The sequence below is a fragment of the Thunnus maccoyii genome, chromosome 18 (genome assembly GCF_910596095.1).
Source record: "Thunnus maccoyii chromosome 18, fThuMac1.1, whole genome shotgun sequence".
Taxonomy (NCBI): domain Eukaryota; kingdom Metazoa; phylum Chordata; class Actinopteri; order Scombriformes; family Scombridae; genus Thunnus; species Thunnus maccoyii.
Window position 1 is genome coordinate 23,516,614 of NC_056550.1, and position 22,476 is coordinate 23,539,089.

The 22,476-nt window shown below is 42.9% G+C and overlaps 1 protein-coding gene across 3 annotated transcripts in view; it reads right to left on the reverse strand.

Annotated features, from left to right (window-relative positions):
* Nucleotides 1-22,476, reverse strand: part of LOC121884150 (speckle type BTB/POZ protein) — a 92,408-nt gene that overhangs the window by 31,739 nt on the left and 38,193 nt on the right. For all 3 annotated transcript variants that reach the window (XM_042392800.1, XM_042392802.1, XM_042392801.1), the window contains exons 3-6: nt 15,514-15,626; nt 13,700-13,821; nt 9,573-9,724; nt 1,851-1,978 (exon numbers count right to left, since the gene is read on the reverse strand). In XM_042392800.1, coding sequence (XP_042248734.1) covers nt 1,851-1,978; nt 9,573-9,724; nt 13,700-13,821; nt 15,514-15,591 — 480 coding nt within the window. In that variant the 5' untranslated portion in view covers nt 15,592-15,626. The remainder of the gene's footprint in view (nt 1-1,850; nt 1,979-9,572; nt 9,725-13,699; nt 13,822-15,513; nt 15,627-22,476) is intronic.

Genomic DNA, 22,476 nt, shown 5'->3' on the forward strand with positions numbered 1-22,476 from the left:
TTACCGCCATACACCCAGCGCGCCACTCCGCCAAAAACCGCCCTGCCCACATGTTGTGGTGGAAAAAGCTACCAGACTTCACTGTTGGCAATCTGATGGTTTACTGCACATCCCACTTCCAGACTGCTTTTCTTCTAACATACTGTGCTGCCTTCCCATATGTTTTAGAATTGATTTGAAAGTGCTGCTGCCTGTCTGTATATCAAGCGGTCGGCTTTAAGAATATGAACTGTGTAGACCTCTCAGGTCATCTGGGGCCATTCAGCTAAATGTTTCCAGACTTTAAAAAAAATAGTAGAGCTTAATTGATATGCTGCACACGGTATAATTTCCGTAGGGCCTGAGACTACTATTAAATCATTTTCTTTTTAAAATACAGACAATTTTCTCTGCCTTTTTTTTTATTTATCTACTTTCTCCTTAAATGTTTCTCTGTTTTACACAGCTGTTATATCGAGCACGTACACTTTTTTTTTTTACTTAAAATGTGCTATATAAAATCAGGTTTGCCTTGCCTTGATTGTTCATCAGCAGAGCCAGCTAATTAACACAGTACAGCAGAAATTTATGGGGGAGGAGGAAGTGGCCACTGAGGAGTTAAACCAGCAACCCCCCCCCCCCCCCCCCCCCCCCCCCCCTCCAGGAGAGTGGATGAATTCAGTGAGAGAGTGAGAGAGAGAGAGAGAGGATTCTTCAAGGTAACTAATCCCTCTCTCCTCCAGCTCATTCTCTCCAGCAAACAGTCTCATCCTCAAAATTACGTCCCAACGAGACACGCCTGCACAAACACACACACACAATATATGCATAAGAAACAAGACACGCGCACAAACACACTGCTCTACCCCCCCCCCACCTCCCTCCCCCACCCTCCCTCCTTCTACCCTCCATCCCACATGGCTCTGGAGAAGCAGCACTGCCCCTCCTATCCCTCTGTCAATAAGCCCAGTTTGGAAACACTTTAAACAGACTTGAACATTGCTCCACTACAAAAAGGGAAAACTTCAAGACATGCTCTCCTCCATACCCGCAGGGTTAATTAGAATTGTTTTAAACAGCCACTGCCATGCTTTTTAAACATTTATGGGTGCATGCATTACAACTAAGGCATTAACATATCCAGAAAGTTTAACCTCTTCTCTGCTCCCCGGCTCCATTATGAGGAAGCAGAGAGGAACGAGAGAGAGAGAGAGAGAGACAGAGAGAGAGAGAGAGAGAGAGAGAGAGGACAGTTGACCTCTGCTGCCCCCTGTGTTACAGCTGAAAAACAACAAGGGAATTTTCAATGAGGAGCAGCAGCCAGCTTTGGATCAGAGGTGTCGGGAGCCAAGCCACCATGCCCGCTGAATGACAATCAGCTTGTATGTTGGTGATGAGAGAGAGAGATCTAAACCCAGAGGCTATGTAGTACCAATAAAAACATACATTATTCACTAACAGGGACATACAATGAGCGGTAGTGTTGAATAAAAAGATGAGTGAAACAGGAATTACAGTTGTGATTACTGCAAGGCAAAAAAACCCACCAGTATAAACAAGAACTTTAGGTATTTCAACAGTATTCTTTTTTTTTTTTTTTTTTTGACATTTTATTTAAATCAAATGTTCTGGGGGTAATCCAAACAGTTCCACTAATGTGCACACACTTCTCAATCAGTATAATCCAACATCACGGTTTTAAAAGTTATTCTGTGTTCGTCTGTGATGTTTAAACATCTCATTTGATGAATAATCATTTTAATCTAGCGATATAATCAGGATTATCATTTTTGACTGCGCAGCTCGTGCCGTGGGAAAGATTTCGAGCTTCGAAATGACAACAGTGTGAACTCCGTCTCAAGGGGGCCTACCTCACAGAAAAGTGTTAATTTGTCATCGGGCAGCAGACCGTTGGCCTCGTCCAGCAGGAAGTCCCTCCTTATGAACTTTTTGAAACCCCAGTCCTTCCCCTGGACAAAACGGTACGCCCTCTGGCTTTCTGCAAAAAAAAAAAAAAAAAGAAAAGAAAAACACGCAGACAAGCAAGGAGAAACAAGATTATTTGGGAGACTTTCACAACGTGATTAAGCTCCGCGTGTGTGAAATGTGTGTGTGTGCGAAAGAGAAAGTTTGTTATGAGTCATGGCCATAAGCGGCGGAGGAACAATGGCGAAAGAGAGGCTGGGTGCAGGAAGTATTGCCTGCAGGGAGCTTTTAACACTTCAGAAGAAAACAGAATCTCTCTCTCTCTCTCTGTCTCTCTCTCTCTCCCTCTTTCACTCTCTCTATCCTCTCGCTGCCACATAAAGACTAGTGGTAAACATGAGACAGAACTGCTGTGCCTCTTTGGCCAAGAAGTGAGAAATTGCAGGGATCAAAGCAGTCCAATTATCATGTGTTTATGTAGTGCCAATTATCTCTGACAGTGGCAGGAAGGATTCTGTAGCACTCAGTTGCACTACAAAAGACACAGGAAAGGTGCTAGAGTTCCTGTGTGTACAATAGTCACAGTGTGGGGGCGGTCGTAGCTTTCTGCAGTCACCTAACAGTCACAAACGCTCAAATGCAAGGTCAATAGATAATAGCTATCGACTATGACGGCTGCAGAGATCACAGCGTATTAAAGCTAATTGCCGATAGAGAGGAAGCGAGGCGTTAGCGCATGAATTCTGCAAGTAACCGGAGCTCTGTTGGAGGGATGTAACGCCATTCTTTAGAGAAATTACATCATTCTCCATTTTGTTAATGAGAAAGAAAATGCTTCCCCGGGCGCCGTTCTGGGATTTCTGAATGTATTCGGTCGAGCTAAGCTTCGGTGACAGACCCTTTCTGCGTGCGGAGACGTCGTTGTCCGTTCTCGTTAGGGCGGACACGGCTCACCGCGCGATGAAAGTAATAACTTAAGCCTGTATGTGTGTCCCGTGAAGGGTTAAACGGTCTCAAACCTCGCAAGAAAAAGTTCAAAAAGAATCACTAGAAGCCAATTTATTAATCAGGTCTTTTCGTTCCTTTGTTAGATTTCATCAAGAGTCTTCTGAAGATGACCTGCACATCTGACATTAATGTGCATCTGGATGATTGGATTGTGTTGAGACTGAGCAAGAAATAAATTCACTAAAAACACACTGAAGATTCAATCACAAAAAAAAAAAATCAGATTGGGTTGTCAGATATTCATTTGGCTGCACTACAAAGGCTGTGCATACAGTATATCAACTCTGTATCTGTGCATGGATCCAACCAGAGAGGATACATTCGAACCTAACAGACACACTGTGAGTGTTAAGACGGGGCGGTGATGTGCCTGTGGCAGGCTGTGATTTGTGAGAAAGGCATCCAATTTCAAACTATAAATTTAATGTAAATTTAATAATATCCCTGGAGGACAGAAATATTATCAGATGAACAATTATTTGACACTTTTAAAATGGAAAATAAGAACAATGGGCCTCTTGCGAGAACATTTTCTTATTCTAAAACTTTTTTTTCTGTGAGGTTCGCTTGTACAAATGTTCCAAGAAGGATTAAAAAAACTCTCTTAACTGCACAAACTTGTCATGAACCGCTCGTTTCAGCCTGATTAATGTCACCAGGCGGCACACGTTTGTGAGATTTGATCATTAGTCTAATCAACATCCTTAAAACATCCATATAAGGCTTCATGTTCGGCTCCGTTTATAGGCGAATTTAACAAAAATGTTCCCAAAGAGTAAAAGCAAGAATATAACACCTCTTTGACTTGACATTAGATGCTAAAAAAAAAAAAAGTCTTTCTAAAGTAAAGTGATCCGTGTGACTAATATGAGAGGCGGTCAAGAGATGTGACAGTCACAGAGATATTAGATGAGAGAATGTTATAGCCTACAGCAGGTGATGTTACGCTGTCAGCTACAACAAAAGACAATACTGGACAGAAACCTGCAGAGAGACCCCGAGGCAGCAAAGTCATAAAACCTCTCAGTAAGTTGGCAGCCACGACGACGGACAGAATATTAATTTTTTCATTGAGTTTGCTTTAGTTGATTTCGGTATCAAATTCATTCTCATTTAAAACATTATAATTAAGACAATAAAAGTCAAACACATGTTTTTCCTCTTGTGGAGTAGTTCTTGCATGAGGCCCAATGTCCGGCTAAAAGAAAGCACAAAAATGAAAACAACTATACAACACATGCATACATGAGTGAGCAATATATGCTCACTTTAAGACACTATACAAAGCAACATTTTAGCTCTAAAATAATACATTTCTAATTTAATTTAACTTGACTCCATACTTTAAAGGCCTCAAGTTCAACATTCATGACATTTGAGACTTCTGCAACACACATATCCACGATTCAATTCATATGTTAATGCCAGATGATGGAGAAAATGATGAGGACGACCTTTAGAACTTCCTTAGACGTGGTTAAAAGGGCATTAACTGAGCTGAGACTCTTGTTAAAAGCCGACTGAAGCAGATTTAAACTTACACAGTCGCCACATACCAAGAGGTCATCACCTCTCACGCGCTAAACATTAATTCCTCTGCAGCGCGTGTGTGTGCTCACACTATATGTGTTTAGCCCCGGCAGTTCAAACAGATATCTCTTCAGGCTTGCTCTCGCGTAGAGATCCCAACAGGAGATCTGCTGACAGATCACAGCGGGAAGCGCTGAGATGAAGTGTCAATGTTACTGTAAGATCCTGTGTCAAATCCCCCCTGTTTGGATCTGAGGGAGCAGGCAGCCAAAGAGGGGATTGGTGGAGGAGTGCAGTGCATATGCAGTTATTCCCACCGCTGCTCATGCAGGGGGTCCTTCACTGTAATCCCCCGCCTCTAGAGACTGTGTACGCAAAGAAGCTGACAGGAATCACTGTGCAAACACACACATAAGCATGCATGCCAATGCAAAAAAAAAAAAAAACATACAAATCTATGCGTTCCACTTTTCCACAGCACTCTACTTTATTCATTGTTCTGTCACTGTGAGTAAAAGAGGGGGGAGTGTCAGTGTTTCCAAAAAGACATTAAGTTTTTTTTTTAGAGCAGATCTCTCAAGCAAAGCTAAGCAGGTTTTGAAAGAGAGTCAAACTTCTGCGGCCTCGGTGTACTGTACTGTTTATGGCTGACACAGAACGACGGTACCTGAGTCCCTCTCGAGGGTCCGATGAAACTCCGCTGACTTTCACCCGCTCTTTCATGTCTTTTAAACATGTTCGATAAGACATGCGAGACCCAAGGCGCGGAACGTCCTTGTGAAGTCGCGTTATTTGGGTATGAAACAAGACTGGCAACGATGAGTGAGGACTTCCCCTGTGGCGGTATCTGAAGCTAAACTCGGGTGTGAGAAGAGAGGTTGGCATGAGGAAGACAGGGAGAGGATGAGGTGAGGAGAGGTGAGAGGGAATGCTGAAAAGAGACTCTGGCGGACAGGGGAGGAAAAGAGAGAGGTGTGACTTCTTCAGTGCTCATCCGTGACAGAGAGGCGCCTGTGTGTGTGTGTGTATGTGTGAATGTGCGCATGCATAAAGGCAGCAATGATGAGGGTGTGTGTGTGTGTGTGTGTGTGTGTGTGCTGAGCTCAGCTAATGCCATGCTGCCACATCTCCAGTGGGGCATCAGAAACCTGCACTGGCAGAGAATCAACTGCAGGTCAGATCGCTGCCTGGCGCTCGCTCTCTCTCTCAGCGAGCTGGCCAAGGTGGCGGGAGTGCAACCGCTCTGCCAGAATACCAAAAAGAGCTGGATAGTAGTGGGGGGGTGGGGGTGGGGTGGGGGTATCCAGCGGGAAAAGTGTGAATGACGAAGTAGACCGGTATGAGAGAAAGATTAATAAGCGTAGATGGGGAGATTGTGCGACGTGTCACAGCGCTCTTGTGGTGAGGATTAAAGCATGGGGGGGGGAATTATCATGGCGTTTGTGTGAAAAATCACAGTTACGATGTAGACATGTATAGGTTCGACTCAATAAAGAACAGAGTTTTTTTTTTTACCACATTAAAATACACTTTGATAGTTCCCGGGTGTTGAAGAGTGAAGTTTCTCGCCCTGCCAAAAAAAGACTGAAGGTGATGAGGAAAGTGAGAAAAATGAGGCCTGAGTCGGAGACAGAAGAGGAGAAGAAGGGAGAGCGGGAGCCGTGCCAGAGTGTTTAAGTGAGCAGGGCATCCATATTCAGACACGGGGGCTCAGGGGCACGGTTGGCACACAGAACGAGAAGGTCGCCAGAAGACGAGTTGGCATGTCGAAAAATAACAGCCGACGCAGCAGCCAGAGTCAACATCTCTCTCTTCCTGTCTGTCACTCTTCGGGTCTTATCTTTCACACGTTCGACTTTAGAAAAATCCCTCCACTAACCGCTGCTTTCAACCACCCACAGACCAGACTCGCATCCGTTTCCCGAACCCTCAAAACCTATTGATGTGAAAGGGCAATTAGGGGAGCCGTCTACTGACAAGACCTCAGTCTATACGAGTGTATTTATCTTACTAGTATCAGAGTATAAATACAATTTAAAGCTTTTATTCCCTCTACGCACTGATTCACATTGGTTCACATAAAGCAGACAGACATACAAACATGACACACAGTCTTTCAGAGAATACAATCTAATCTCTATTGAAGATTGAGCTCTATAAGCTAGTGTCAGCACAAACATGTCTATTGACATTCTTTCTACCAATGTCAATACCATCTGATTATGTAAAGACTGACCAATAGCTTCTAGTCTATTAGCATTGCTCCACTCACCCACACAGAATGCCTGATCACCTCCATCAGTTACCGAGGGCAACAGACTCTGACAAGCTCACATCCAGAGCTTCAATTAACTGAAACCTTAAAGAAAAGGCACAGATTCTCCAGCTCCAAAGTATAGAAGTAGCCCACACTAAAAAAAAAAAAACCTGCTGTAACTAGACTCTCCGGCCGACTCATATGCACATAAGCTCACTTAGCCTTTGGCTACAACACAACAAAACCACTGTCTGTAGGGGAGACTTAACAAGGAGACTATTTGAATACAAAACAGCTTGCGGCAGAGGATGAGAACTTTCCATCTCTCCTCTCCGAGCTGTCAGAACAAGAGTCTGCAGGGGGGCAGCTGTTTTCTCTGGCACGGCGAGGAGGAAGAGGAGGGGGTGTCAAGAGACGAGTTACAACCCACCCAACAGCCTCAGAAGAGAGAACCAGCACATTAAGCTAGGGAGAGAAATGATGTGGCCAAGCCGAGTATGGGAGTACGGAGCGGAGAGGGGGGGTAGTGGTGGTGGTGGTGGTGGTGGTGGGCTGCCACTGCTGCCTGAATCTATCTCCATTAGCAAGTACGGACCATCAGAGGATCCAGACACAGACACATACTCTCTAGTGGGGGGCTCAAGGGCTGACTGATGCGGATGGGGGGGGTGGGGGGGGGGTTGCTTCATCAGATAATGTCAAGCTTTCCAGTCAGAATCTGCCATCGTAGCGCAGCCTTCAAATCTCGGACTGTATTTATATCTCATCCTTTTTAAGCGCCGCGGGGGGATACTTTAATTTACAATACGCACACGTCAATCCGCCGCACTTCAACGCAAATCAGATTTTATACCTGACTCAAAAGCCTGGATAGAATTAAACGCTGAGTTAATGGCCTATGCTTTTTTGCATTAAAAGGCAGAAACTGGCTGGTAAGTGGTAAGAGTTTGCCTCATCCAAAAAAAAAAAAAAAAAGCTACAAAAAGACAGAAATTCAAACCGACACCTCAAACAAAAAAACTTCAGCTCTGTAGGTGTTCAGCTCAACCATTTCCAGCAGGTAGATTTTGAACATGTGCCAGTGATTCAATGCCAGCTGCTTATAGTTTCAAAATGTTTCTTTCTTTACTGATTATCAACTCTTCCTTCTTCATAACTATTCCGGTTTAAAGTACTCAGACTTAATATGCATTGTATTAAAAAAAACACTCCCCACAGGGATGCAGTGTATAAGCAAGGCCAAGCAATGACCTGCCACATAAACAGTCCACAGCCACCCAGCTTTCTTAATTAAGGCACTTTGTTTTTATTTGGCCTTTTTTTTTCCTAGAGGCCTGGATTAAATTGGATTCTAAATGATCCAGAACCAATAGAGCAATCTTTACTGCCATATTCTTAGACGGAGTGCTCACTAAACTGTCACAAATATGCTGGCAGTTGGGTAATTTTCTTCTTGTGACAGGGCGAGCGAAAGTGGAGGGCCCAGGTCTCCCCAAGGGGATTGTGGGAAGATTGGAGGAGGGCATATGGCAAGAATGGGATGGGGTGTGCACCATAGAGCACACCATTTATAGCTGAAAGCCCCTTGAGACACAAAAAAAGAGAGGAGGAAAATGAGATCCTCTTCACTTCACTCGGTATTCCCTACATTCAGGCTTTTCTGGGGGTCATTTAGGGGGAAGGCAATGCTCACAAAATGGCCCAGCAGTGAAGTCAAACAGCTCAAATGTCTGTTTATTACTCATACCGCAGGAAAATCCTCTCTGCATTACCACATAACCGCCAGCATACAGTATAATAGCCAGGAGAGAAAGCTTTAAGGACAATAACCGCAGCGAGGTTTAGTTTTCATGCCGCTGAGAATGAAGAGGTAGTATTTCAACGTCGCCGGACAGAAGCGGAAAAAAAAGGGGATAAAAGTAAAAAGAAAAGTGACGTCGTGAATGCGAAAGAAAGGAGGTAGAGAGAGAGGTCTAAGAGAGCAAATGAGGGACTGAGTTAGAGTACACAAGAGGGGGGAGGTGGAGGGTGTCAAGTTCACATGAGGGAATGTTTCTCAGCAGGAAAAATGATTTCCCTTTCTACAAAACCTGCACCGCAGGGGGTTGTACACAGTTTCACTGCATACGCCTCCGATTCAAACACACTTCCGCCTCCCACCTCTCCTCTCCCCCCCTCCCTCTCTCCCCATCTTCCCTCCTCCACGCTTCCTGTACAGTATGCTGCAGGGTACTGGAGGGAGAGGGGAGGCAGCCAGAAAGCCTGATAACCAGGAAGCGGTCACATCTGGCCCTCACTAATTCAATTCCACACAAGTTTGCTTTTCCTCCCCATAACATAACCTAATTAAAAAAAGCAGAAATTGGAGGCACATTCATTTCCAATTCATCAACGGGGAGAGAGGCTGACGAAGACTTCTAAAAAGGTTGGGTCTTTTTTAATTAAAATCAAAATTGCCCCGCGCTACTTTGAATTATATATTTACTAGAAATGAATCCAACCAGCAGTGATTACACAAGCCCATATGGCTATCAATACCCTCACATTATTAGACGCACTTGGAGTATTAGACACACTCCCCACCTCCCATATTTACAAATTTCAGAGCCCCTAAGACACAGGTGTGGCAGAAGTTTTTAATTTTCAACCTCTCAAACTTTGAGAAATCCTTAATTTTCTACTGAACACAGACTCATGCGCAGGATAGGCATGAATAGCTTTTCACTTATTAACAACAACATGTTTCCAATGACAAGCTACGAAAATTATGAGAGCAGTGGACAGTTACAGAGAATGGAAATGAGGACTATCTGTTTCAGAGTGAAGATTAGTATGAGTCAGAGTCGTTTAGGGCCTCGTAGCTCTGACTTACCCATCGCTTTGGTCTCTTCTCCCTTGGCGTTGAGGATAGAAAACTTAAACTTGGCGCGCACTTCACTTTTTGGACAGCTGACCAGGAGGAGGTAAAGTGATAAATAGTCTTTACTCTCCTCATCCAGACCTTTAGGGTTCACACGCAAACACCTGGAGGTAGGAGAAAAGAAAGAAAGATTGATAAGACACCTGGAGAGTCATGCGGCGCTTCAATCTCTAGAGGCATTTTTCTTCATAACTGTCAGCGACAATATTATTCTTTAACAAATGTATTTCACACCTACTCTGTAAAGACTGTTTAGGTGTGTTCAAAGCATATTTTCACCTGAAGTCATTCACACAAATTTGACCACTGAATTTTTTGTGCAGTCTGTGTTTAGTCGCCTAAAACATCCAATATATTAACTGTACAGATGATAGCTGTAAGCTAGCTACCAACGGGCACATCAATCATGTGTTTGGGAGAGTACCTGTGTGTTTTCAATGTTTTTTTCTGTTATTTCCTTCTTATTCGTGTCTCTGTGTGTTTCTGAAGTACATTCATAAAGCACAAGGATACGCACAAATTATTCACTCAGTTTGAAACAGTCTTTCCAATGTCTTTGCATGCTAACATGCTGCATCTAAAATTTTCCATTCTTGGTTTTATAGTCATGTATTTCATCAAAATGATGGCTTCTGACCAGGCCTCACAGTGTCGTAATCAGGATATCAAGTGAGGAGGAAAATAAAACCCTTACAAATGCAATTTATTTAAAAGCAGGAATCAAAACCACCGTGCTCTATTCATTCACTCAACATCATTCACTTGTTTTATAGACGGCTGAGATGAAACACAATGAACCAAAAGCCAGTCTGAGCATTTAACACACACACACATAGCAACATAAACACGTGCCAATATTTCAATGTTAAACAGCAATAAACTGGCGAGAGGCTGAACTGCCAGAAGCGAAACACTGTTTCACAGTCCAAGTGTTTGCAGGAAGAGAAGAAAACACTGCTGCCTCAGTTAAACAACAGAAAGTATCCCGATATGAGTATCAATATGATGATACTGTAGCCAAGAACAAATCACAACATGGATTATTTGACCCCGCCTCTGACTACAGATTCCTGGCTAACCTTCCTGACCTTAACGATGAAAGAAGAACCTACAGTAGATCCGGTGTTGCAGGCGAAATGCATCCAACTTTCTTTGAAAACAGGAATTTGTCGGGCACATGAACAATACGTTTTAACCAGGCTGTTCAACTAAGATTTGCTGTGTTCAGCACATCAATGCTAAGGTTGAGTCATAGTCTTTTTTTATGTCTACAGAGAGAATTTTCACAAAAGAATCATCAGCTTTGTAAAAATGTATTTGTGACGCATGGTTTTGTTTGCTGCACAGTTTTAGAACAACAACATGGACCCCGGCCATATGGACTCTTTAGTTATCATATGAAGCATCTGAGAGGTGGGATTATGTAAAAACCATTTGAGATGTAGGAATTTTACAAGCACAAGAAAAAAAAAAAAGCAAGAAAAACAGTAAACATTTGGAGTTCTCTAAACTATAAACTGACCAAAGTCAGAATTATAAGTGTTTAATCAAATGTTCCCTGTGAACAACTACTGAAAAATGAAAAAACAATGAGTGAACTGAGTAAATATGCATCTGTTTGTAGCACCAACCTGTCAGATTTTTCATACAGGCACTAGTTGGTACCTTCCCTACATTCTTGACAGGCTCTTATCAATTCATCAATACAAGTCTTCTCATTATTTTTATTATATACAATTTGCGCCCTCCTCTTTCTTCTGCCTGACCTGCGGTGGATTTTGGTTCCCGGTGTTCTAACAAGAATCTATAAGAGCATCAGAGTGAGGTATGATAAACAAGGCTGGAAAACAACAGTCAGAATTGTTCACTCAGGTAAAAAAAAAAAAAAAAAGCAGGAAGGCACTTACAGGAGGGAGCGGACTAATGGCATAATGTCTGACAACAACATAGGTTGCTGTGGGTTTTTGAAGAAATCGTGCGTATCCGTTTGTTTCTAATTTAAGCCAATAACTTGGCGATCGCAGACTCACTGTTGTGTGTTATTTTACCTGTGGCTACAGTCATTACTTTCAGCCTCCCTCAAATCGTCTATGACCATGTTGCCGTGTGATAGTGAATATGTTTCACTGCTCCCGTAAGCTCCTCTGTGAACATGAGACAGTTGAATGTCATTTTAACACTAATCAATATCAGAGTCTGGCCAGTGTTTCTTAAGAGTACAGCCTGATAGATACAGGATTGACTTCAGTTGTTTTTTTTTAACAATTGTGACCAAGAAATGTACTGGCAGAACATTTTACCATTGAAAAATAAACTTGTAACTACTCTCTGGTGGATGAACCATAGAAACTGTTTCAGAACATATACATATACAACATCCATTTTGCGCCATTTATTTGGGTCGGCATGGCCGTTTTATTGGTCGGGCTCTAATATACAGTATATACAATGAAAACCTGATTACTGTTCATGTAAATCTAATAAGCTATAAGCAAAAGTTCTCATCAATCCAGCTGATTATCCATCCATCGGTCCATTTGAGTCCAGGTTGCAGCAGGATAAGCCAGGTAGTCCAAAATCTCGTGAGAGTTGAGTTGTTGAAATCTGCTAAATATTCAGCCATGACTGAGTTGGAGAAAGGAGTGCCTGGAGGATTTTGTTGTGTTTGAGTACAGAAAGTGTAGCTTAGTATTATCTAAAAGATTTTTAAAGTCATGGCTGAATATTTAGCTGATTTCAACAACTCTCCCAAGATTTCTCAGCAAGACTTCTCCTTGAGCAAGACTTGGTTAGACACAATAACAAACAGACCGGATCAAGTGAAAAGTAAAGAAAAACATTTTATTTCTCCGTATGGTCCTCTCCATAATGTTGTCAGACACTTATAATGACAATCTGAGCCTGTCAGCGGCAAAAACAAGCATTTTTAGTGGACGTACATTGACAGGCTTAATTGCCCTGTCAGATTACATTGCAGCCTGTTGTGCAGCTGCTGGCTGAAGCGCTCTCACTCAATACTGGACCAATTTCAAAAATTGTTGTCCCCATTAGTCACTTAGAAACAAAATGATGGGAAAATAGGGTCCAGGTTGAAAAATAAGTTTCCCTTATCTGCTAGTCTACAGGCATTGTCCCCGACCTCTAGTGACACGGAAGAAGTGTGTCGACCAAGAAAGTCAGAAATCAGAGTCTTAAGCATCCATCCATCCATTTTTTGCCACTTATTTGGGTCTGAGTCGCAGCAGACTAAGTAAGGTAGCCTATATGTGCTCCAGTTCAAGGGACCAAAAGGTGTTCCAAGGCCAGATATTGTATATAATCCCTCCAGCATGTTATGGTCTTCTCTCAGTTGGATGTTTCCTGAAATATCTCCACAGGGAGGCGTCCAGATGCCCATACCAACGCCAAGGAGCAGCAACTGTACCACTCTAATCTGCTCTAATCCAGAGAAGGAACTCAGAGTAGAGCCACGTTTACTATTTCAGGACAAATCTCACCCACCGATGGCATCTTGCCACTGCGGAGTGTTTTGACTACTTCAGTGACCTCCGTTCAAGAGACGATCACTCTGCCTCCTCCACAGAGATCACGTCTTCAGCTGTTAGTTTGTTTTTCATAAATAATATTTTGACATATTCTTCACGCAGCACGTCTGAAAAAGCATTTACACATATATTTATCTCAGTGTTCGCTACGGTTAACATACTGTATCTCACTGAGCCTATTATAATGTGAGAAAAAAAAGACAGATTTGACTTAATTCAAGCTACAAAAACGTATTATTCCAAACACATATGCAAGTAAACATCAGTGCTAATACTACTAAGAGTAGCTGAAGGCACAATAGATACCACTCAAAACATGCTGTCAGAACCGTATGATTTAAACTACCTATGTGTGAGCAAAGCACATGGATGTTGATGGATTTAATTACTTGGAAACAATCCTCTAATCTCAAAGAATTTAAATTTTTTAGTGTGAATTTAGAGGAGAGCTGTTTGAGAAGATGTGCTCAAAATACTGTGAAAGACTGTTGCATTATCAGCGTCTGATAACTACGATGACCGGCCTTCACTAACCATTTGAGTTTGTCGTTGGCTCCCGAGGAGAAAGTGGAGCTTTTGATGACCTCTCCCATCTCCTCGCGACAGAAACTGAAGTTGTTGATGGTCCACATGTAGGAGAACTTCACCACTTTGATCTACGCAGGGGGAAAAGACACAAGAAGGACTGAGACCAGATCTCTTTATTTATATATTTATCTATTCTATATGGGTAAGTGGTGTTTGGTCAGCCTGGACTTCAAAACCGCACATCAAAACTGCCTTTCATCTTAATAAACACTGACAACAAACGGAGGGAGAGAAGAAAGGATATTCTAAAAGCGGCAACAGAAAAAAAAACAGAACAATTTCGCAAAGACCTAGAGGAGATGAAAAAAACACAGACATCATCAGTGACATACTTTATCTAGCTCGGTTCTTAACAGTAAAGTGATGTCTGGACTAGCGAAGCATGTGCTGCGATGACTGAATCAAACCTTTTCACGGTATAGGTAACCTTTAAAGCAAAGAAAACACATCATATGAGAGTACCAGCTTTCCTGAGAGATAAATTAGGGTTGTAATATTGAACCAGCCAAGAAGCACTCATATCATATTCATATCAGTTCACAGATAAGAGCAAGGCAAGTGCCTTACAGTAATATGCGTGTAAAGTTTTTTTTTTCTGATTTATCACCTTCTTCGGTCTGACATGCAAATTCAGATGCAACACCCACATCAGCAGAGGAAGAGTGGGCAGCAAAAAGCATTTTTTTCAGTCTTTCACTCAAGTTCGGGTTGTCTCACTCACAGTCAGCTCCGTTTAACATTATGCTACAACTCTGACAGAACACTAAATAATGTTAGTCCCATGCTGACAGAAACAAAAGACACATTTCTGTTTTGCAAAAAGCCTTCGGAAATATTATGAGGCAGATAACACACCTATCTGTCAGTGATCATACCCCGAAACTCCTGACAAAAACAGATCTCATGTTGTATTGAGTGATAACTGAATGCTCAGTAGATGACAGCGAAATTAACATTTATTTACATAGAATGGATTCACTTTCATATAAAATGTTTTTCATCAGTGAGAGGAGATTGTATAAGGTCTTGGAACAAAAGAAAAACTGCAAGTAAAGTTTCATCAAAGGGGACGTATCATACTTTTTGTGATTTTCTGTTTTTTTTTTTCTGTTGTGATGTCGGATTTCTCTGTTAAACATGATCAAAGATCCAAAACTTGAGGTAAACGTATGTAAAAAATGCTTCCTGAAAGTCAGAAGCCGAAGCTTCAGCCTGCTCCGAACGCTCCGTTTGCAATGTTACATCTACTTCCTCCTCGTGATGACATCGGATTGATCGCACATGCCAACAAAAGGCTGTCTGTTGGTAGCCTTTGTTGCTAAGGTTGTTACTAAGGTCGTTCAACAGGTTGTTCACATTGCTCCCGCTCGCATATTTCAGATCAGATTCGGGCTCGAACATGTACAGATGCATTTGAAAATTTTCCATTTTGAGTAAAGAACGAAAGAAAGAAGTGAAGTACTAGTACTACTGTTTGCTTACGTAGCCTCCAGAGCCAGGAGCTGACCAATCAGAACAGAGTGAGCTCAGGAGACAGGAGCTAAAACGGCCTGTTTCAGACAGAGGCTGAACTGAGGGGCTGTGTAAAGGGATAGTATGAGATAAATGAGGAGTTTTTTTAAACTGTAAATCATGCAAAGATATTCCACTAGAGCCCCAGAATAAAAACACAGACCTGGAAAAGTGCATGATACGTCCCCTTTAAGCCGCCAGTCACAGACCCACCTACAAACATACAGAAGTCTTGCATCCCTCCTCACCTGAGTATAACACCAACTCTCTGCAACGGGGCCGCTGGACATTTCCGCTGGGGCATGGGGGCTTGGGACTCTGGACATTGCCAGCCTTGATGCAGAGAGGACCTCAGTGGGGCCTGAGCACCATCCAGGTGTGGGGTGAGGTGGGATGGGGGGGAGGGGTGGGGGGGGGGGTAAAGGGGAGAGAAGGGTGAATAATCAGTCAAGCTGGCCGCCTCTTAAACAACACCTGCTGTACAGAGAGAATCCAGCACAACAGAACGTCCAGACTCCAAAATAGCTTCGGGCGCTCTGTAGGGACACAGAAACACAGTTAAACACATATTAAAATAACTCTGACTTTAAACTAGTCAAGCGCATTACTATGAAAAACTGTGACCTTGCGTGTGTGTGTGTGTGTGTGTGTGTGCTTGTCTGTGTTTGTGCGTGTCAAGGCAATTCCTAATTGAATGGTTAGTCTAATTGAGCAGTGTTTCCCAGTAAGTAGGACGTAAGGGCTCTGAATTCATTTGTTTTAAAAAAAAAAAAAAAAAAGAGGCTTCAGCATTCAAAGCACAGCAGCGGCATGCGCTCTGCTTCACTGAGGGGAAGCCTTCCTTTATCTGCGCGTGGTTTCATCTTTGTGGTTTTGCTTTGTGCAGAAGCAGAGTGCTGTGCCAGCCATCTGATTCCAGCCAGGCTGCACCCGTCTACTGTGGCTCTAAGTGAAGGGCAAGACTTAAGACTTTCATCTCAAGCCGCCAGTCTGTATTCACACAAACACACACAAACACACACACACACACACAAGGTCATACAGTACTTTCAAAAAGGCAGCGCTGGCTAAGAAAGGTCAAAGTTGTTTGTTTTTTTTTTTTAAAGCACCCGCTTCCAGGATTTTTTTTTTTCATTCTGATATGCTGCGATTGAGATTTTCACTGCAACCGCCACGTCATCTCTCACTTTCTGTTTGTAGCAAAGGAACTTCCTCATTATTTTTGTCTCATTTCTTTTCCTTTGCTACACTAGCGGTCTCTTGGGATTGAAAATCTTGTTGGGGGAAAAAATAATAAAATAATAATAATAAAAAAAAAAGGGACACGTGACAGTTTGGTTTCAAAGCTTCATTTTCTCTGCTGCCTAAATCTCTCATTTCCTGCTAGTTTCATCCCCCTGCTCCTCTCAAGTTCCTCTCCACACATTTCATACCTAAGTCATCACAAAGGTCTCAGGATCTGGCTTTTCTCACTCAACCTGCACATCCTCGCAAAAACCTCCTGCCAAAAGGAACCCTTCCACTCCGCTGCTTAATTAGTGGCTGATTGAAAGACAAGTTCAGGACCTGAGAACACTTGGCAGAAACTGGGTATGAGACCAGGAGTGCAGGGAGACAGAGCGAGAAATGAGAGAAGGGGTAAAAAAAAAAAAAAAAAAAAAAAAAGTGAGAGGGACCTCTTGTCTCTGCGAGGGGATCGGAGACAGCGGAGGCGACACCCAAGACCTCGACAGCTCCAGACCCAGACACGGCTTAATTAATGTTTCCAGATAACGCCTGCATCTGATCTTCCTCAGTCCAGTGCCCCCCTTTTTTCTTCTTTTGTCCTATTTGTATCTGATGAAAAACACTGGTGGCATTTTCGCTCAGTAAAACAATAAAATATTAATCACAAAAGTTGGGGAGAACAAGGCGGCACTGATTTGCAATTTAAATTACCTGAGACTTCCTGGCAATTAATTATAGGCTATATGAGTGAGTGAGGGTGTGTGTGCGTACGCAAAGTTTTTTTTTGCATGTGTGTCATCGTTCGGGCTTTTGTTTCACCGCATAACTGAAGCACGACTTACCTAGTGCTTTTCTTGTATCTTGTCCTTTTAAAAGAGCACCGTGAATGCCAAGTAATCACAGGGAATCAATTTAAGAAAACATGACAACACTGGCAGCACTGCTAACAGCCTCACAGCTTTCTAAATAGACCCAGATGACACTTAACCAGAATAAAACTAGGGATGGGGTTTTTTTTTTTTTCATCCTTTTCATGACAAACATCAAGAGCAGAGCGGCGGGAGGAAAGCAGCAGCAATAACAACTCTGCGAGATGAGGGAGATGTGTGCTAATCATAGGACTCCCCTTCACAAGAAATGTCTTCAGACAGTTCATTTGTCATGGGAATCAGATGATGACAGCGTGAATGGGAGGAATGACTAATAGGTGATAATGCACAAGGCATAGAGAAAATAAATATTGCCACATTATAGTGTATGACGGGCAGTGATTTACAAACACTTTGGTTTCTCCCCCCCCCCCCCCCCCCCCAGAGGCAATTAAAAGACGAAGTAAGGAGGTAACGGAGGTGCTGTGCTCCAGATAAGGGTTGAAGTGTTTGTTGTAGCTACCGTCAGTGTACCTCGTCGTCGTAGGTGGGATGGAGAGCGGAGGAAATTAGGTTGAGGGTAGAGACAGCGATACAGAGAGGGAGCAAACAAGTTTAGATTCTGCACAGTGTATATGTCTTAATCTCTTCTCCGGCGAGTACAGCGACTTAGACAACCACACAAAAAAGCTTTTCATATTGCAGACATGCATACAAAAGGGCCCTGCAGTACATACTAAATTGTGAAGCCTATATTGTCCACTTCTTGAATAGCGTTATATTAGAAGGTATATATTTGATTTCATGAGCTTAACAAAGACAGTATGTATTAAATGTCCTTTTTCATTAAATTACATTACATTGCATTCATTCAAGTGGCCATGACAGCATCCACCCTGGTACAAAAAAAAAAAAACTTATGCAACATTGTGATTTAGTATATGATGTATAGCTGCATCAATTACAAGTTTAGTCTATAAAATGCCAGAAAATACAGTCCGAAACACAAAGATATTGAATTTATGATGTTATAAAACATAAAAAGAAGTAAATCATCATGTTTTAGAGGCCGGAACAAGTTCATTTCGTGTCATTTGACTAACGTATAGAACAGAAAAGTCTTGATTTAAACACTGTGATGAAGTTTCAGAGCACTGAAAGTCTCACTACCAGCTGTTTTGGCTAAATGAGACCTTAAAAACCACAAAGTCCTCGCCCCAAAAGCAAGAAAGAAACTAATTTGTATGTGTGTGTGTGTGTGTGTGTACTGTATATACAATGCAGCAAGTGTGTGAGTGAGTGAAGAGGAAGGGCGGGGAGAGGAGGAGGAGGAGGAGGGGTCACCTCCATCACACCCTCGTCCTGTGCCTGCTTTCAGAGAGCGGAGCCAGATGAGGAGAGCGAGACCCGGAGCCCATTTATATTTATTACAGAGAGACAGTCTGCTCTCACTCCGCCGGTCCGGCGTCCATCTCTCTGTCACATACCTCAACACGCCGGGGAGGAGAGCCTGACGAACCGACAGACAGATAGATTCAACTTCCTCTGTATAAACAAGAGCTAAGCGAAGTGATGCCGCATCTGCCTCCCCCATCAGGATGAGAGCCGGCTGCCCCAGACGCCGACCCCCGACACTGACCAGAACGTTAGAGCCACGATACATATATAGTCACAAGCTCATGTTACACCCTGAGCCAATCCATGATGCTCAGCTCATAGTGTAATAACACTCCATCTGTAAATTTTATGTGGTGATAACATATATTTCTGCGCATATGCTACCTCCATCTGCAAAATCTGATAATGTGAGTAGCTTACAATGCATATTTACACTCCAGGACACATTTCTGTTCATTTGTTTTTCCATCTGTGCCTCGTGACAATCTGAATAGCCGTTGATGCACATGTCGCCTGCACAGCCGGCTCGACCCTTAAGTCTGTCTGTGAAAACAGTAATGCATGTTTAGCTGGTTTATGTTCGGCTGTGATTGTACTTCTTTTAAAGCAAAAACCAAAAAGTCTCGCTGATACGTCAGTTTACACAAATCGTTAACGTTCCATCGACTGTAATTTAAAGTAAACGAGTAAGAAGTGAAGTTGAATCGAACGAGACTTAAGTAGGTGTGAGGCTGTAACAGAAAATGAAAATCTTGGGTAGATGAATAACAAAGTTTGCTATTCTTAAATTCTAACCACTAGTTTCACAAAATAGACCAAAAGAAAAGCCCCATTCAGGATAGAAAGTCTTGTTGTTCAAATCAATAAGCCCTATGAGGCAAATTTGAGATTCTGGGCTACATAAGTAAAACTGACTTGACATCTTACTTAATCGGGACCTTTTCACAGCAGATATTTTGAGTTGTCAGAGAAGGAAAAGCACAGGTGTTACTAATAACATTAACAGTGGCTTTAACCTGCGTGTTAACTATGTTCATGCTTAACGGGTGACATTTAGCACGTTAACATGTACTATTTTCATTAAGTATCTGTGATTAATTGTTTTATTGTCTTTAATACTTCTCTTTCACAACAATTCATGTAAATGTTGTCGAGATATTTCACTCAAAATTGCTGGTACAACAGACTGACACACACTGCTGCTAGTGTGTTTCCTGATATTGTATATCATGTGACAATCCCGTATATTAAAGGGGAACTCCACTGAACTGCCTCACATGATGTCACTTGAGTCAGCATCGGTTGGGGGGGGGGGGGGGGGGGGTGTGGAGATAGAAAGAAGCAAGATCACCTGATCTCTGTAGCCCGTTCCTCATCTCTCGAGGTTAGCTACTAGCATCACACTCCTAAATCTCCAATTCAATGGTCTGTAGACGAGTTGCATTGTGGGTAATGTAGGTGGCAGATTTTGACAAGGAAGAAGAATCAATGGAATAAAAAAAGAATGTATCCCTGCTGCTGCTAGGGTTTGTTTAGACATAAGTGACTTCAAAAGACATACAACATTACCTTATTACTGTAAAGATGCACACACACTACAGTTCCTGCTGCTGGTGCAGTTTTATCAAAAGGATTTCTATGAAATAATTACATATATATACCAAATATCTTCAAGTATGGCCATATGGCAGAGACTTCAAGCGACCAGGCCTGCTGTGAACTCGGAGGTGACGAGTGACGGAATAGAGAGACTGAAAGCCTCCTGGAATTCATTACAGCTATTGCTCACACTCTCAGAAAGAGAAAATAAATTCATTATGAAATGAAAAAAACAAAAACACATTCTACATACGAGCACTTCTACACACACATGCCATCTAAATTCCCTTTTACTTGCAAAATGAAAGGAAAACATCAAATACACAGAGCCACCCACTGGCCTTTCCCTCAGGGCCCTACTTCCTGCTGAGAGGAGAAGAAAACGGGTGGCACGGTGCTGAGACACCGCCACCAGGTGGACAGGGGGTGGATCTGCGTGAGTTGGCTGCTTCAGAAAAAAAAAGGCTGGGATCACAGCAGGGATCCTGGGAGTGTTTTAGAGGGGTCACCTTGTGTGACAATAGGCAGCGAGCGAAACAGCGAGGTACAGAGACGGGCTGCAGAGTTTAGAGGGACAAGCTACAAAGACTGAAAACATGCCAAAAGGCTGAGGCTAAGTGACAGAGTGTTGCAGCTTTGAGCGTATGCGTGACGCATTTCTGAACGTAAATCAAACGCCCACACGCTAGCTCGTTTCTCCACAGCTTAGAGTCGACCCCGTGCTCTTCTAACAACCCTCCTCCTCCCCAGCACTGCCGCCCTCTCTTCCCTCCAGCTCTGGTGAGAAATCTGACAGAGGGTTAATGAAGCCTGTTCATTATAAGGTCAGATTCCATTAAAAGCGGACGGGAACTCCGATGAAAGCATACAGGGAGCATGTGCGGATGCATCTGGAGGATCGGCAAGATCGATCAAGTGAAGTAGCTGACCCCCGTTTCTAAAACTCATGCACAGTTGGCTGGAGGTGCACCTCCTGTCAAATAAGCACACACCCACAGGCATCGTATGAAGGCAGTAATTCAAACTCTCCCGTTATGAGAGATTCAAGAGTTTTGGCAGCAGACAAGCAGGCGGTCATGAGGAGAGGAAAGGGGAGCACAGGGGCGTCTCGGACATTAATGACAAGAAAATCCGAAATATAGGAGATGAGACCGGCAGGCAAAATAGGCAGAGAGAATTAGAAGGTGTGAGCAAAAGACACATGTGTGTGTGAACAAGGCTGGATACGGTGCATGTATGAAAACATGTCCGCCGCCGAACAGTGTCTGTCCATCTTGCCCGAGGCCACTCGCTGATAGCCCTGACATTCACTCTGAGAGACAAAAAGAGGGTGAAAACAGGGATAAGAGAATGCGGGGAACAGCGGGCACACATGCATGACAGAGCTGAGCGCGAACGCGGCGGCGGCGGGTTGGGGAGACGCTGGAGTGTGTCGGATCCAGGGCCACAGGAGGTGTGATGGATTAAGAGGCGCTGGCAGAGACAGAGGCCCTCCCTGAACCGTGGAGCAAACCCCAGTGAAACAACATCACCATCCCTCTCCATATCACTGATGGTCTCCCCTCTCTCTCTCTCTCTCTCTTTCTTTTCCTCCACTTTTTTTTTTTTAAAAACCACAACCTAAACTCCCCATTTTCTCTGCCTCTCTTAAACCCACTCAAGATTGCTATAAAACCAGGCAACCATGCCGGCGCCACACTTCTCCCTTATTGCTTTAGTCCCTCGTTCTGATCACTTTCTCTTGCTTTTAAAAGATATAAAATTGAGAAAAAATCATTAATTTGTGCAACTAAGATAACAGACATACCATAAGATGGCACACATTTATCTACGTTAATAAACCAGCTCAGTCAAAATTAGGAGCTTTAATATCTTGAAGCTGCACTTCACAGCATTAAATACCGATCACTACTGTGAGTGATAACATTAATTAACTTTAGTGGCACCTTTGGTGATAAGCAGTCAGTGCATTCATGTTTTCTAAAAGAATACTTCACAATGTTGTCGGTACTTTAACATTAGACTGACACAAGTTCCCAAAACCCCCCAAAAAAACATATGAACCGTTCTACAGCGAGTAGTGAAGCAACTATAAATATATTAAAAACATTCACGTCC